This window comes from Chlamydotis macqueenii, chromosome 6, assembly GCF_036417535.1.
Source record: "Chlamydotis macqueenii isolate bChlMac1 chromosome 6, bChlMac1.mat, whole genome shotgun sequence".
Lineage (NCBI taxonomy): Eukaryota > Metazoa > Chordata > Aves > Otidiformes > Otididae > Chlamydotis > Chlamydotis macqueenii.
In genome coordinates, this window is record NC_141561.1 from 33,621,185 (window position 1) to 33,638,905 (window position 17,721).

General features: G+C 44.0%; 1 protein-coding gene across 1 annotated transcript in view; it reads left to right on the forward strand.

The window, feature by feature from the left end:
• The window catches only part of TMEFF2 (transmembrane protein with EGF like and two follistatin like domains 2), a 128,798-nt gene that overhangs the window by 95,766 nt on the left and 15,311 nt on the right, over positions 1–17,721 (forward strand). The window contains exon 7 of the mRNA XM_086750795.1: positions 279–338. Coding sequence (XP_086606921.1) covers positions 279–338 — 60 coding nt within the window. The remainder of the gene's footprint in view (positions 1–278; positions 339–17,721) is intronic.

Genomic DNA, 17,721 nt, shown 5'->3' on the forward strand with positions numbered 1-17,721 from the left:
ACTCCTGCTTCATACTGATATATTTATCCCAGCTGCAATCTGTTATCACATATTGTTAGGAAAAAAAAAATGTGTTTTCTTAATGGAAGATGTTTCATGTTTCATTCCAAAAAGCCGGATCCTGCTGTTTTCACCTGGCAGGCCCAGGGGAGCCTGGCAGCCGGCAGCAATGCTGCGCATGCAAGCGAAGCGACGTTTTCCTGGGCACTGGCAGTTGGGGCATAGTCTGTATCCAACGCAGGCTCCCGAAGCAATTCCATGTATTTCTTTCCACACAGATAATACTACAACCACTACAAAATCGGAAGATGGGCATTACGCAAGAACAGATTATGCAGGTACGGTTCCTATTCTGTGAGAATCACAATTCACAGGAATGATGTAAGTCTCTTTTCTCCTCCGCTTGCTAAGGTGAGGTGTCCTCATCTTCTAGTACGGTTTGCTTGGTTTACTTTAAGAAAACACTGCCTTTGTGTTACTCTTGCTTTTGCTAGAAACTATCTTCTTTGTAAAGGAGCTTCTTCCATTTTTGTCAATGTGCAGATATTCTGGCCATAAAACACCTGTTCTGACACTGGGAATAAGTATTGTAAACTATGGGCCAGAATTAGCAGACATTGTGGAAAATTATGATTCAGTGCATTAGATTATGCATATTTTTGTCATGATATACAGGTTTAAAAAAGTGAAAATCTGGAGCATACCACAGCTGTGATACCACGAAACGTTGCCATGACTGATAATGTTATCTGTCAGTGTTTAACTATGAAGTTAATAAGGTTCTTAAAATGTTGGGGTTTTTTTTAAGTGATAAATGGTTTTAATTTATTTAGAAGCTACAATAAAATACCATGGCTGAATAGCCTTATACGGCGTTTGAAATTAAAAACCTGTAAATACTAGTGAGGTTTGGGAGACATTTTTTACACCCTTTGCCTGGGAGGATTGATTTAGAAATTGAATGTGTGTGTGCGCACGCACGTGCATGCAAATATTGACAGCCCGCACTGAGAATTCAAGCCTTTGGGAAGATCTTGTGAAAGTGGGTCAGGTGGTGCATGCGTTGCTTAAGTTTGTGATATTTTTGTGTTTTGAAAGTATTTAGAAAGAGTAGGTGCAGATTGATGCATTTACCTGAGCTGCTTGCTGCATGGCTTAGGTGAAATCCAATGTTTCTGTTTCACCAATGTTAGGTGAAGTCTCAATGTTTCTTACCAGGAGAGTCCACTGACATAAGTTAATTTGGCTGGTCATCTCTTGTTGAGGGTGCTTTGTGCATGATGTCCCTGCATTGTGATTGTGGAAATGCAGAGCTGTGAATAAATGATGGAAAATAAATGTTGGGATTAATTTCCAAAACATCAAAGATGAGCCATGGTCCAGGAGCCATGAGCCAAGGAGCTCTTCAGTGGGTGAGGAGAAAGTCACGCAGAGAGAGAAGTCTTCAGTCTCTTTTCCCCAAAGCTTGGATTACTCTCAGCTTTTTTTTCTGGGAGGTAATAGTCAGTTTCCTTAAAAGACTGGAATGGCTGAGGTTTTATCCTGCAGTGGGCAGCAGATATGGCCAAGTATGCTAAAATGATGTATTTTAAGTTAGAAATAAAGGCAAGTAATATGGTTGTGTTAAATTCTTTATCTTCCCTGCTGGAGAACTGAGGAAAGTGCTAGCATCCGGAAGTTAAGATGAAGGCCTGCAGCCCCTTTTTAAATATTATGCAACCTGTCCTACTCGGCTAGTGTCTGATGGTTTAGCTTTAGGATGGCAGTGACCCACGTCACCTAGAGAGGAGACAGCACATTTAAGCATGAAGCAACTGAGTTGTAACAAGAAGGGAGGAAAGGCAGGTTGAGGACTAGGGAGGAGGAGGAGGAGATCACAGCGATGACAAGAGAAAGGCAAGTCACAGGTCACAGGGGAAGAGGCGCACAGAAGGCACCTTCATCTCAAGTGGGCAGGAGAACAGCTCTTCCTTAGGAGAGAGATGATTTTTCAGCCCACGCCTGAGAGGAGACATGATGGGTAGAAGAAAATTGATTGCAGAAAAATGTTGTCAGGGGTTGGGAGTCAAACAGGGAATGCAGGAGGAAACTGGGTTACTGGGCAGGGAGGAGGGGAGAGCTATGGCACGGAGGACAGGGTCTATAGTGGGGATGGCCTCCAAGTGCCGAGAGGTCAGAAGGAAACAGGGGTAGAGATGGTGCAGCGAGAGGTGATGGGGGCCTATGGACAGGGCACCTCACTCCCCTAGAGCTGTGGGAGGGATGGAGACATCCTGAATCAGCAGTGAGGTCCAGCAGGTACCTCTTCGGTACAGAAAGGCACCATCATTGCGCCTTAGCAAGCAGCTCCTTGAGGCTTCTGACATGGCTCAGGCCCCAATGGGCTTCTTGAGAGCTGGGTCCCCTGGGTGGGTCTCATCAGATGCCATCTATTGATTTAACCTGGCCCACAGTTGCTTGCACCAGCTGATGGCTGATTTTGTGCACCTAACTATTAGTCTTGTTTAAACTTTTCGGTTTTGCATACTGTGACAGCATGTAGGGTGAAAGTTGCAAGTTCATGCAGGGCAGTCCGCATGCCCCCAGTGTCCCCAGATGTTTGTGACAACCCTACTGGGAAGACCCTAGGGGAAAGGGACCGCTTTCGGAAGTAGTTGGTGAAAAAGAAGACAACAGTGTAAAACTGAGGCTCAGGGAACATTCAGGCTCCAGCGTTTGCCAGGCAGGAAGCAGGTGAAGAAACATTTGATGGTGGCTGTTACAAGAATGTGGTATGTGCTGCTTTTTTCCCACCTTCGTATCTCCTCAGAAGGGAAATGCTGCCCTGACCGTGAGGAGCTTTGTGTGAAAAAGCAACGGTCCCTCACCTGTCGTGCCTCTGAAGCAATTTCCCTGAGCCTGCGCCTTTCCAAAGAATACCTTTGTTCTCTACCATTTAACGGCACTAAAAATCACCAAGCACTACATGCTTTTAAAAACATTGACTGGTATGGACTGACTTTCCCAGGGGAGAAAATAGCAGTGGGCATAATTGATGTTGTCAATTATGCTAATGCAGCAGTGCCAAATGCTCTTTGCAGAGATTGTGGTAGCTGAGTGGTGCGGGTTTTTCCATAAACAGCCCCGCACGTTCCATGTGGGGTCCCAGGAAGGCGACAGCTTTGCAAACAACCACAAGTCCCAACACCCAGCTGATTTTTTTTCATATTGAACTACTCAAACAGTCCATTCAATCAATGTCTTTGCCCCTTCCTGTTCTTTCAAGCCTGTTGATCCTTGCAAATAACGTACAAATCCGAGAGTTGCAAAACCGAGAGTACTGGTTCCTTTGGAGTGTAAATCTTTGCATTAAGTTTGCATCGCCTTGTTTTTTTAAGGCCTCTTACTTTACATAGGCAGGATTTACTCTGGTATTGGAAATGCCTGAATAATCTCAGAGACACTCAGAAAGCAGTGTCCTCTTTTTCAGCAAAGCAAACGTGTGGAGATTGAGCCGTAGGTGGCCCTTCTCAGATGGTGTCCACCTCTCCATGTTCACCATCTCTCTTGCCATGGCTACACGTGCAATACATGCCAGTGCATCATCTGTACACACGCGTGTTTGTGTCTCTCTTTGTGCAGTTCTGGCCTCTCATTTTTCTGAAAACCCAGAGCGTTTGTCAGACTTGGCGGGGGGGATTTTCACTCTTCCCAACAAATGGCAGATTGCTGATGTTGATCAAGTTTGTGAAATAAGGTTTGGTTTTAGTCAATAAATGAATGGGTGGGACTTTGCCCTCAAATCCAATAGAAATGCACTTTATCTTGCAATTTCCATGAAAGAGCATTTGAAGTGTAATATATGTTTTGGAATGTAGTGTCTGAGCTGAAAGTCCTGTGATTGATGTTTTCTTGAATATCCCCAACATATGCGTAAAGAAGTTGGCTGTTTCGGTGGCATTTTTGCATTCAGAGTCTAGGCAATCAAAGAGTTTTCATCTTGTTTATTCATTTGCCTATTTATTTTTATTCTTCAACATTTATATTCCCTTCTTAAGATCTGGATATTAGCAATTATCCCCCTAACTGATTTTATCCTTTCTTATTATCAAATTAAAGAGATTTTTTTTCAAGCCATTTTGAGCACTATAAAGGATAAGTCAGTACGGATGAGCCGTATTTCAATGTTATATATTCATGAAAATTGTCAGCGAAGACACTGACAAATTTGATAGACCTATTCAATAATATCATCTTCCAGGCCAGACAGACCTCCCTCTATGAGCATTGATTAGATCAAGTCTCAGCAGCCAAACTCCAGCAGTGCAGCGAAGCTGATGGAAAGGAGAAGAAGGCATTTTCAACCCTGATAGTCTTCTTTGGTGAAAAACATACATCTGCAAATGGTCAGTTTGAGCCGTATTTTGGGGTTCCTCGACGGCAGTAAATCTCCCTTGGCAGCAGCTTCAGTTAGTGCCTTCTGCGGTCTTGGCTAGTCCAAGGACTCTCTTGCAGGCAGTGCCGTGGCCCCTCTTGCCGATGCTGTTGCTGTGCCCGGGAAATGCTAACGAGCACAAAATGCTGCGGGTCTGCTCATGGCTGCTCTGTTCCCTGCTCTCCCCCCTTAGTTTCCCATGGGATTTCAAATCTGCGCAACAGTCTTGGCTCTTTCTCAGACTGCTTTCTGGCACTAGGGCCTTCCTGGCACTACCGGAGGTGCTCGGGCGAGTAATCCGGCAGATGGCTGTGTTGCCCAAGCAAACGGAGTGCTCCACCAAAAAGGGCAAAATCCATCTGTGTCAACACATCATCTTCCCTTGGCTGTGGCCAGGGCTGTGGGATGAAGGCCACGGGAGCCGTCGCAGATTCCCACTCCAAGGATCTTGGACTCTTCAAAGAGTTTCTTCAAAAATCCAAGAGTCTTGGACTCCAAAATAAATACACTGTAGTATTTATGTTTGGGAGAAGAAAACTATCCTAAAACTTTACCAAAACACACCACTCTGTATTCTTAACTTCTAATCCCTTTGAACAGGAGAACAAGCCATGCCTATCAAAGAAACGTGGACTGGCAGCAGTGCACTGACCCAGCCCGTGTGAGAAGCACTGGGGTGTGATGCATCCCTTTCTTCAGAGGCTTGACACAGAGCCTGCCAAATCCAGTCACAGCCATCTTCATTGTCAGTAGTAGGTCTGGAGAGCAGCCAGGAATCGGAACAGCGGCACTGGATTTCTATAGAGTGACTATTTTTTAGGTTTTGTGGTTTTTTTTTTTTTTCCCTAGGAGTAAAATATGAGAACGTCAGACTAGATTCCTTCTCCAGATTATAACATTTTCAAAAGCAGGTTAAGTTTTGAGTGTAAACCACTTGACATTGACCCTTTAAATTAAATTTTTTGTCTTCTACCATATCAGCCATTTCCTATACTGGTGAAGGATAATAAAGCCCCAGAGCTTAGCTGTGGGATATAAACTATCATGCAGCTTTGCTCTGCCTTTGTGAACCAGGCTTTTCTTTCTTCTTAATGGAATTAGCAAGTGAGACATAGAGCTGAGCACCGCACATCCATCACAGCCAGAGAGAAACCATTTCTCATCTGCAGCTTTGTGAAAACACGGGGGAAATTGCATCCTTGCGTATGCAGATTTGCTTGGCTTTCGATTCCACAGACTTCAAGTCAGAGGTTGTCACACTAAACAAATAGATTATTTAGGAAGCGTTCCTGCTTTTCCATCAAATCACTTAAAAATTGAAAAAAAAAACAAACCATATTTTAATATTTTGACAGCTGTGTGACAGCGTGAATCCTCTCTGGCTGCGGCCTCCACCTGCGCTCACACACATAGGCACGCACACTGCCGGCATTTGGGAGTACAAGAATAATGCAATTGATACATTTCTTTAAAAACTTGAAACTTTTAAATGTTGCTGCAATTGTTAGTTGCATTTACAAGTGCAAGGTTTTATGAAAATACACCTAAGTTTTATGCACAGTGAAAGTCACAAAAAGGTGGCAGATGAGCTCTGCAAAAAAAAAAAAAAAAAGAACAAAACGCAGTATAGATTGTATTTCAGGCTGTACAGTTTAGATTTTTTTTGGCCTGTGACTTGAGGAAAGCAATAAGGGCATCTCTCTCCAGGAGATGTGACCACATTATGCCCCACATGGCTGAATGTCCTCTAAAATGTCTGATTGCTCAGAAGTGTAGATGTCTACAAATAGCTGCAGTCTGGGGCACATAAACTCAAGATGATGTAAGAACAGAGCTGCTCTCCACTTACGGAATAATTTCGTAATAAAGGCAGGTGGAGAAGGCATTTTGGTCTTGTTTTGCCAACCTGATCCAGGCACTCCTGATAGAACAGTTGTCAAAAACTAGAACAGAGAAATGTCTCAGCTCATTGCATGGAACCTGGAGTCTTCCAAAACCAAGCTCAAATTTACCATCATGGAAAGTAGTGTAGTGTTTCCTTGGGAATAATAACTGTCTGCAGCTTAGTTTAATTTATGGAGTACTATAAAACACAGGTAAGAAAACTGTTCCTATTCTGGGATTCTTCTGAGTGATTTTCAAAGGCGAGAGAGATCACCATGTTCTGATAGCACGATGTTCTCCAGCCCTTCCACTGCCTTGCAGCTCCTCCACTGTTGTTGATAGCCAGAAGAAAATTTTTAAAAGTAGAGACAGAGGCCAACTGGTGGGTTAATAAATCTTACTGTCCGCTACTTCTGAACGAAAGTCTGAGTAGCCAGCAGTGTCAACCCCAACTGCCCGCTTGGCCCCCAAACCTTCACTCGTCCTGGGTGCTTCTTTAAATCAAAAATTGCTGCTGCTTCTCTTTGCAATTTAACTTCTGGTTTTCAAAAGGTGGAGTGTGGAAAGTCCCACTCCAGCATTTTTCTGTGTCATCAGGAGAACCGGATGCTTTATTTCTAAATAAGAAAAAAACAGGGCATTAAGGCAACTGTCTAGCTGTGGGGGTTGCAATGTAGGCTACCTTAAAGGTTGTTCTTCTATAGAACATTCTCAAACGTATCTTCAGATCCTGTTAGGCTCCGTCTTACTAAAATGTACATAATTTTTTTTTAAGAGGAAAGGGGCACACTGAGGTAGAGGTCCTGTGCCAGGAAGGAAGCTGCAGAGCTCCGCGCCATGGGATTTAACAGCACTTACTCCTCACAGTCCTTTCTTGAGGACCACACAAAATGACAGCAGGCTTATGGACATTTTAAAAACAGCAATAGGGAGAGAGAAATATTGCTCGCTTAATCTGCCAGCCTTAAGAGGATACCTCACTTTTTATAAGAGTTCTTCTTTAACTTTGAAGTGCATATCCTAAGCTTGGTAAAATGTGCCTTGTTTATTTGGATTTCTGGTTTTTTGTGGTTTTATAATGAGGGAAATTGTGCTGTTTCATTACTTATGATTTCCCAGTGTCATGCTCATGGAACCTGTAATTGTTAACATTAAAACTTAAATTAGGTCTCAGGTGAACTGCTAGACATCTCTTTACCTAGACTGATGTAGCTCAAGGAGAAGCAGCATTTCCATTTGTGCCTTTAAAGCTTAGCCCGTAATTTAGTCACTAATGACTGTGAATCAAAAGTTGCAGAATTCATTTGTCCTTCCCTCCCATAATAAACAAATTCAATAACATTGTGACTGAACATTATAAAGCAAGTTATTTGATTTCTGTAGAAGCTCAGTAGCCTGAAAATTCAGTATGTCCGGGCTAAGGATTTGATCTGTGGGAAGTAAAGAGGAAAAGCAAGTACCAACTTGTAACGCCGATACTCGCACAGGCAGCCTGAAAAGTACAAAATCAGATCAGGCTCGTTTACTGTTGTCAGCATCCCTGAAGTATTTTAGGAAATGAATGCAGGTGTAAAGCTTCATCAAGATTTGGGGTGAGGGTGGAGTTTGTAGTGCAAGTATATTTTTCCATCTGGGGTTTCCATCAGAACTGTGCAAAATTCATAAACCTTGCTCCAAATGCTGGCTCCCACTTCTGCTTCCCCAAGACCAAGTACCTTACTGGCTGTTTTTTCCCTTATACTATCACACAGAAGCAGTCTTCTGTAACATTTTGTTCTGTGAAAGGGTATGGGTAAAAGCAGAAATTGTGTGTGCAGCAGAGATGAGCAGACCTGAGTTCATGTAGGCGTTCTTACAGATCCTTCCGTTTGCATCATTCACATATGTTTGGTCTTATTTGGAGCAGAGAAGTCCATCTTCTTGAGCAAATCTGAGCTTTTCAGTACCCGTTGATCTTTTTGTCCTCTACTCTGTATCTGTGTTTTGATCAGAAGAATGTGTAAGCTGAAAGGGAGGTAGAGCTTGCAGGAAAAAAAAAGACCCTTTCCTGCTTACACATAAAAATATGATCCCTAAAACTCAACACAGCTTGAAATGTGCCTGATTCCTTAAGTTGTCTTTAACCAGATATCTCGTTTCTAAGTAGGACCTTTAATGGGAAGGGATACCCAGAAATTAATGCATCTTTCCAAGGAAGGGACCCTTGGAAAAACACTTCCATGGTTTGCAGTCGTGCTAGTTGTTATGCTCTACTTAAAGCCACTCCCAAAATTTGTTTTGCCCAACCTTTGCTTTCATGTTTATGGAAATGAAGATCCAGCAACATGATCTACAACCACTGTTCAGCTGCCTTGAACACATGGAATATGAACCATAGTACTTGGCCCTGCAAAGCATGTGGGCTCCACCATTGTGAAAGGATTTATAGTTATCAAAAAAGGTAATTTTATATCTGACTAAATCACATTGTGGCACAGAGTTAATATTGTATCTTTGCCACTTCTTAGATGAGATACCCCCACTTGCAGGCCCCTCCTTTGAGATACACCAGCATTGAATAACAGAGGGCTATATTAACTCCACCTAACAGTGCAGGAAGAGTCCAGCTATGAAGTGGCTTTCACAGATCTGTACTTAAATTTACTGCAGACAGCCCCAAAGCCACTTCATATCAGCAGTCACAGGGAAGCTTAGATTCTTCTCCTTTTGGGGTCTAGAAAAACCTTCCATAGGACCAACAAAAGCATGTAGGTACAGACTGAGACTTACTGTGACCGAGGGTGGTGGCTCATGTGGCTCTCCCGACACTCTACTACGATGACTGGGTTTCAGCCTGTGTCAGCTGCAGTGCTGTTTTAGGTGTCATTCTGTAACTCCTAGCACTTCATCCACATGCTGGGAAGATGGTAGATACCGACTGTCTTTGGACTTTCGGGATCTTGATGAAGGCGTTTCCCTCTTGATAGCATCTTCTTTCACGTCGTAAGCCCCCTGCCTCCCTTACAAGAAAGAAAAGTAAAAAAAAAAAGTATTTGAGACAAAACTCCGTCAATCTTCCTCGAGGAATAGGCTGGGAAAATTAATCCTGTTGTCTGGATTTGGGGGGGAATTTCACTCACCCTCGGTGCCACCCTTGTTCTGGGCTCCAGATGCTTTGGTGAGCTCAAGAATCGTCCTTGTTCAAGATGGTGCACAGCATCTGTTTGCCATCGATGGCATTAGTTAGAATTAGTTAATGGGTATTAAGGAGTACCACAGTGTATTTTTACATCTAGCAGCTCTATTTTAGGCCTAGTTTCTGTAAGTCTGCTCTTAGGAATTACAGAGCCTTCCCATAGTTTTGAGAGTTAAATTATAACGAGATGCTAGAATATCCGTTTTCAGGAAACATCAACATTTAAATATTTGTGTTTGATCTAGTCTGAAATGTAAAAAAAAAATATTTTGAAATATTCATAGAACTGAATTTCTTCAGAATTTTGTTTCATGGGATGTTTTGGCATTCTCTATGAAATGTTAGATATCAAAATACCATGAGATGAAAGCATATGACAGTTGTAATAAATAAGTTGTATAGTAAGGAAAGTTGCTACTTAGAACTGAGTGAAACATCCTCTTTTCTAGAAGGAGTCTCATCATGTCAAATTACAATACAAACACAGGATAATTTGATCATTTAGACACGTGAAATGGTAACCTGAGCCTAAAGATAACAAAGACTTTCACCTAGACTCAGGAAGTATAAATGCATCTGGTAGAATGAAAAGAAATACACTTGGGGAAGAAAAGGAGGAGCTGGTGTATTTTTTTTTAATAGACCTTCAGAATTAGACTGCGTGGAGACAAGTAGCAATTTTTGCCTAGTTTAATAGATTTGAATAAGAAAGTAAAGAAAGGCAAATATCTTGCTGCATCATTTTTCATGTTGCTGTTGATTCTGCTTCTTTTCATTGAATACATCTGCTAAAACCCATATCTTGCACTCATTGTTCCAGCAATGTGATGTACCTGTTCTTTTTGTATTTCTTAACATTTAGTGTATGAGACACTGAAACTGCTAGTGACAGAAATTTGTTGCTTAAGAAAAGTGGAAGAGGTTTATAGGCAGTAGGAAAAGCTGCGGGAGACGCAGCGCTTTGAATATCTGCCGCACCATCTCCACTGCCTCTTTCCATAGCAGCATTTCTCTGCGTTTGGGCAAAACCCTCGGCAGTTGGAGGCGCACACCTGTACCACCCAGCAAGCAGAAGCACTCTTAAAAACTCCGGTTTGAAACATGGCATTTACCTGCTTAGCGAGGTGACTTCTTACACACGCGGGCTGTCGTTTTACCATGTAGCCGTGAGCTTTAGGTTAGCGTGAAACTCTCTTCCTGTAAATACCACAGCTGTAAATGAAACGTGCTGGGATGGAACTCGTGGCCGTGCATTTCAGGGTGTGATCAGCACTGAATCAAAATGCACTGCTTCGCCTACTGCTCCTATGGCCAGCCTCAGCCGTTTTACACAGCGTTACATAATGGCAATATTTTTCAGGAGAAAAAAAAAAAATTAAAACCCTCCCTATGGTTTTCATCTCCCTTTTATTTTGTCTGTGGTTTAAATCTATGCCAGGTGTACATCAAACCCACCCCCTCCCCAGGGTATTTAATTTACTATTTCATTTAATAATGGAAGTGTACTTCCTTAGAGCTAGGATGGGAAAGGATTAAATAAAAAACGCTGTTCTAAAATCAAGTAGCAGGAGTCTAGCCTGTCTCTCTGCTCTGCAAATGAAGTAGCCGTGGAAGGGCTTGTTATTAGTCTATAATATCAAAACTGATAAACTATTAGTGTTTTGTCAGGCATAATATATGCTAAACATTCTCCTCTGCTGATTGCCTCAACGAGAGCTGTGACTGTTTTTAGACACATCTGGCACTGCGGATTTTTCTCCATGCTGCATTTCGGTGATTTAAAAGGGCTTGGCTGGGCAGAAGGATGTCAGCTGTTTGGTTTAAAATACTGTTATAAAAGTGAATAAGATTTAAAGAGGCAGTAGGTAAAATTCTGGCCTCGCTGAAGCTACTGGGAGAATGGCCATTGAGTTTAGTGGCTTCGTGATTTCTCTGTATGACTTTTTCATCCATTTTTATTCGTAGTAAATTTTCCATTTCCCGAAATTGCCCTTTCTTTTCCATTCAGCTTCTCCCACTTTGAATATTAGCTGTAGGAGTGAGTGCTCAGATAAAATACCAAACCCTTTATTTACACAAATGCCATCTCTACAGCTCGCTTCTGTAAGACAATAATAATGGGTGCAGGCATATAAAAATAGTAAATGCAGGTATTCATTTATAAAAAAAGATGTTCTTAATAGACTTTCCTGGCTGTGCTTCAAAATGAGCTGTGTGACCAGTGATGAATCTCAGGACTTCTGTGGTGTAGAAAAGCTATTCTGCTCTTATTGGAAAGAAATCACGGGACAAGCTCTGTGTTCACTTTGTGTCCCTTCACACCAAAATACATCGAGACGTTAGACACAGAGGGAGTCGTGGGGTCTGGAGAGGAGAGTTTGATGGGAGATGGATATCACAAGGCAACCAGAGCCCGTTTGCAGTTGGCTTATTTCAGGAGGCAGCGTTTGAGCTGGGTCCATGGAGGCTTCAAGGCGTTTCAGGGACATCATGCTTCTGGAAGCATCGAAGTACATTCTGCAGCATCAGGTGGTCTCCTCTCTGCATCTCGGAGACCAATTGTTGCGTGGTAGACCTTTGGTATTTAAGTAATAGTCAAAAAGCTTACATTTGTATGGTGGGATTGGACCCTTTTGTTGCAAAACAAAGAACATGTAGACACTTCGACTTTGTCCTGCCATTGCACAGTTTCATGACAGATGGGAAAAAAAAGTGTATCTTTGGTAAAAAGGGTAAAAGAATAGAGCAGATTTTGCTGCAGTGGCATTTTACAGTGCCTTACCATTTTCTCCAGTGCTTAAAATTGGAAATAGTAAGGGATGTCTTTCCAGCTTCAGGCACGGGAAAGGAAACAAAACATATACTGAACTCCTGGTTACAGAGTAGGAATTTCTAATGTGTAGTCTGCTAAAAACTGATCCTCTGCGCAGCCACAAAAGGTTTTAAAACCAGAACTGGGCAGATACAGAAAGCAAAGTTGTAGACTGTGTGGACCCATTACCAGCACAGTTTTACAGTGCAGCACTCAGAGGAGAGAGGTGAATAAGAACAGAGGCGAACTGAGCAGGATGCACCCCTCCACAAGTGTAGTGCTTTGCTTTGTACAGAGGAGTGATCACAGTTTTGCAACACACCAATAAAATGTATTTACTTTTCTGAATAACCCCAACAAAAGCAGTGAAAAGCCAACAACTGACAGACATATCTCTGAGTAGTTGTGGGCCATTCAGGGCCATGTTCTGGCAACTAAAATAGCTAAGATTTGCACAAGGGATTTGCCAGACATGTGATTCAGGAAGCATTCAAAATACCACGTACAGGAGTTAAGTATTTTTATTTCAGTCTCCTCTTTTCTTACACATGCTTCCCCCAAATTCTGCATCTCTTTCTTCAGTTTCCTGGATGAAATCTCTGGGGCAGCATGTTTTTACAAGCACAGATGCTACCTTGGAAAATAAGAAAGGAGGGAAGAGAGAGTGTCACGCTCCAGCTTGGCAGCACCTTACTGACCTCCACCCCAAAAAAAAAAGGAAAAAAAAAAAAGACTGCTTTTAGTAATCAAAACTGAATATAAAATTAGTGCAAAACTAGGGCTGTGAAACCTTCAGGTTGTCAAAAGGACTGAAGGAAATGCCTTGTGGCCAAAATGACGTCCCTGACCTACTTGTCCGTGCTGTCACGTACCCGGGTAACCTTTCCATCTCTATGCCTCCCATCACACCTCTCTGACAGTTTTGCCATTCATGCTTGCTTTCAGTTGTATTTTTTGAGTTTGTTTGAAGTGTGCAACCAAAAAATAAATTCTCATAATGTCGTGCTGGCAGGCCTAAAAATAAGTCGGAGACCTTTTCAAACACTGCTTCTTGCCATCCATTGATCTCCATAGAAAACAATCCATTCAGACCCAGAGTTCCTATTGGAAATTAGGGGACAGCCTGGTAATTGGATTAGGGTGCGCTTTTATTTGCAGCGATTTCTCAAAATGAAGCTCCTGCTTCATTGATCGCCTGCCCAATCTTTCTGCCAGTAAAAGCCACTCGCATAGCTGAAGAGACAGGGCGAGGATTGATGGAAAATGCAGCTTCGTGTTACATAAAAATGTGTATGTTCTGAATAGAATCAGGTAGGTACAGATGGTAAGTGCATCCCCACACAAACATGAAAACGGGCTTTCTTAATCCACAGTTAAATTGCTTTAAAGCAATTTTTGTCAAAGTAGTCCTTAAAAACTGGAAGAGCCACCAGTTGCGTTGGTACTAAAATTCCTGCCAGCCACCTGCAAAGGTGCCAAAGAGGAAATAACTTCAGGACACTGGGATTGCTTGTGTGAATTTTGAGTCTACATTATTGTAGGGATTGAAGGGAAGACAAAAAAAACCCTGAATTCGACTTCCACATTTCCAGCACTGGTTCAGAAATCCTAAATTAAATTTACAGCGTGTTCCCCCAGCGATGCGGGCTCGATCATGTATGGAGCACAAGTTAGCCTGGCAGCAATTGTGAGGCCATAACATAGGGCACCATGATGCCCTAAGTTTTACTAGTCCTCCAAAACAAATCTGCACCAAAATTGTTGTTTATAACTCTTACCCAATCTATCATTTTCTTCCATCAGAATCGTTCTGCATGTGTTATCCCATTGTGTTTATGAAATAAGCCCGTAGGCAGTTTAATTCCTATATAGTCCTTCAGAGCCGTACAGCGGTCACAGCCTCCCCTGATGTGTGCTGCATGCCAGTCAGCCACGCAGAGTTCTACCGGCCGCAGAGCATTTGCACCCCATTTCATCATCCCCACAGAGGAAGAGATACGTCTTAGGTGGGCAGAGCTGAACCAGAGTCCTTTCTTTTCTGGGTGGGCACCGAAGGCGCAGCCCTGCCCAAGCCCTCTCCCCGCAGACCCGCGGCTGGGAGACGGGAGCCATCGTTCGTCATGCTGCTGTCCCCCGCGGCGGTGCCAGCAAAGCGGTCTTGCTCCCTCCACACATCAATATTCCTGACACCCGTCTTAAAACTTAGGTCATGCATATCCATCTCCTCTTGGAGAAGTGTCAGAAGGGTACAAATATCTCTTCACTATTTTTAGGGCCGTATCAAAAGTATTTATCAGCTTTCTGGCACCTCAATCCATTTGTCATATTTGATGCTATCTGCAAGTCGGCGGGGGAGGAGGAGGAAGTCCTTTAGAAACGCAGTGGTGGATGGGTGGAACTCCATAAACTGAGACTGCAGCGATGGTTAAAGGTGACTCCTGGGGGTTGTTGTGCCTGTTGTCACAGTCGGGATGCGCCTGTTGCTGTCTCCCAACCTGCTGTTGAGGGACAGCTCATCCTCACCTTGGCGTTTGCCCACCCACGGGCTAGCAGGGTTGTGGAGGAGGTCTACTCGCAGCCGTGGAGCAGGGCTGAGCTATGAAAGAGGGGGACAGCTGATGTCTCGTGACTCTGCCATCCGCTCCGCATGCCATCATCACTCCCACGCCACCCGGAGATGCTGAAAGACTGCTTCCTTCAGCTTACACCCTTGGCTGCGCATCCCAGCCCAAATGTGTACGAGGATGGGACTCAATCTGTGGATTATACATAATTCATGCTACTCGCGCTAGGTGGTACGTGAGAGGTGTTGGGATTCTTGTTTTTTCCATATCCAAGTTGCCAAGGGGAAGCTCTTCCAGCTCCCCCATAACACGTACCTCGAGGCCCTGCACTGGGCGGCTCTTCAGTGTGCAGGTAACGTGTTCATCCGCCTCGTGCCATGAAGTGGGGATGTTTTCCTACTGCTCTTTGTTTTTAGAAGGCAATGTATTCTGGTTGAAACTTTGCCCACATACCATCTGCTTCAGCCTTCTCTTTCTTTGACGAGACAGCTGAATATATAATGTCCACTTGGCTTTCCCAGTGTTACATAAGGTGGTGGTTTCACATTGGGTTTGCCGTTTGGGAGCTCCCCAGCAGCCCTTGCAGCAAGCTCTTGCTCTTGTTTTCAGGTGAAGGATCAGTGACAAAAATCAATACCATCTTCATAGCTGTAATGAATGTGACCTACAGCCTTTTTTAGGATGACCACAAGCTTCCATCATATGTCTGAGGCCTATTTGCAAATATTGATTGGTATTGCAGATTATCTGTGGCCGTTTCATATGAAATGTTAAGGTCTTGCAGTTCTGCTCTCTGCACTCGGTTTGGTATCAAAGGTACAGCTACAAATCAAAAGAGCTGCCTGTAGACCCTGTTGATAGCCAAGGCTGCCAAGTTATGAAAATGAGGTGTTTCAGGTTTTTTTAAGCTTCTTAAGGAGGATGGTTCTCAGAAAGCTCTGAGTGAGTGAAAGCACTGCTTTGGAGTCGCAGCAGACTGTTTACTCGAAGGAGGAAAATAAAAGTGGAACCTTCATATGCAAATGTATGGCATTTGGAAATGTCATATAGCTGCATCTACATATAAATAAGCCACTCTCCCAGGGCTGCGCTAGCACGGCTGCTTTGATAGAGAAATTGCAGAGTAGCACACAAAGCAGAAGCAGCAGGACACCACTCGGTCAGGCGCGGGGAGTTTTGTTCCTTAGTCACCACTTAAGGAGGTTAACTGGTATTGCTGCGTCGCTGCGCGTTAGACTGGGACCAGTTGTGCCGAGCTGCTGTTTGGCTGTGCTGCTGGGAAGAAGCTTGTGTTGGTATGTGCTGCCTGGGGCTGTGTGGTGGGGATGATCATCTGGCTCCTGTGCCACGTGCTTCCTCCATCGTATGCACGGTGCAACAGATCCTCTTTCCGGAGGCCCTGGAAGATAGCACTGAATGTAGAGATGCTCCCTATGTCAGCATCCCTCCTAGGCACTTTCTGCCCCATCCTGTGGATTCATGCCCATTTGCTCTGAAGGAGACACGATTTGGTCATACAAAGAAGCATCTTCTGCTGCTAACATCCACATACTGGAATGGTATTTCCATGTCTGTTTAATCTGCTATTAAAAGAGTAAATTACAACTCTCAGGCATACTTACTTTTTCGGAGGGGACATAGAGAGGAGCCTCGGTGAAGTTCCCACTGTCCATTTTTGACCACCTCCAGCACTGGCACTAATGAGTAACCCCAGGAGAGGTGGATGGGAGGGGAAGAGAGCTTGGCTGAGCCGTTGAGAGGAATTTCTCACAGAAGAGGTGACACCTGCTCAGCTCGCACTGTGCTACATGTGATGGATACAGCGTTAGCCCCTCTGCCTTCAGGCACGCAGCCTAATTGGCGGGAACCTCACAAATCTCTAAACTAGCATCAACTTTTCTTCAGCAGAGAGCTACAATAGTAATAAGGTTAACTCATCCTCTAAGGGCTCTGTCATGAGCTGCCTAAGGAGATGCAAGGAGAAAAACTATGACTTTATTCTTTTGCGTGGCTGGTTTCTGAAGAGGGAGGAGGCCGCTCCCACGGGGCCGGCGGCATCTCTCTTAGCAGGGGCATCTCTGTGGAGGGACATCAGCAGTGTGCCAAAACCAAAGACTAGCTGAGTTAGCATAAAGAGGGATTTAATTTATTCTAGGAATGGGGTTAACACAGGTTGATTCAATCCCAGCACAAAAGAAGGCAGCACAAACTGTAAGGGCCCCTTTATCCAGGGCTTTGATAAATCCACAATATGGCCCCGCATCGTCAAATCACATCCATAGCGGTGACTGGGGGCCTTGAGACCTGCCCCTGCGGCGGTATTAAAGAGCTCCGTCAGTGTAGTTTATCCACAAAAGTATAGAGAGGTGATTCAGTGACAGCTAGGACAGAGGGGATACGGGGAGCTGAAGACCTTTCCAGTCTGCCGGACTGGGAAGCAGGCAAGTGCCATTCACAGGCAGCGACAAACTGCTCCGTGAAGCTGCCGAAGGAAGAGGCCAGCGTGTCATCTCTTGACGTCCTCAAACCAAGCGTGGAGGCGCTTGTGCAGCATCTGCTTTAAACAGCAGCAACGACTGCTGTTACCAACAGCCTCGGTGGGTGCCAGTGGATGAGATGTGGAAGTGGAGAGTGTCAGACCGAGTGAGAAAGCAGCCTGCTCTGGGCTTCATCTCCCCAAATGAAACAGGTGCCCCAGGTGGGAGCTGTGTCTAATGTGAGCACCTAAACACTGAGAAAATGCTGGTTTGGAGCCCACGTGGCTCTTTTTTTCTTTTCTCTTCCAGCCTGACTGATATTACTGGGTGTTCCTGTTCAGACATGTGAGCAAGCATGTACTTGTGTTGCTGTGCTATTTTGGGGATTGTATTGC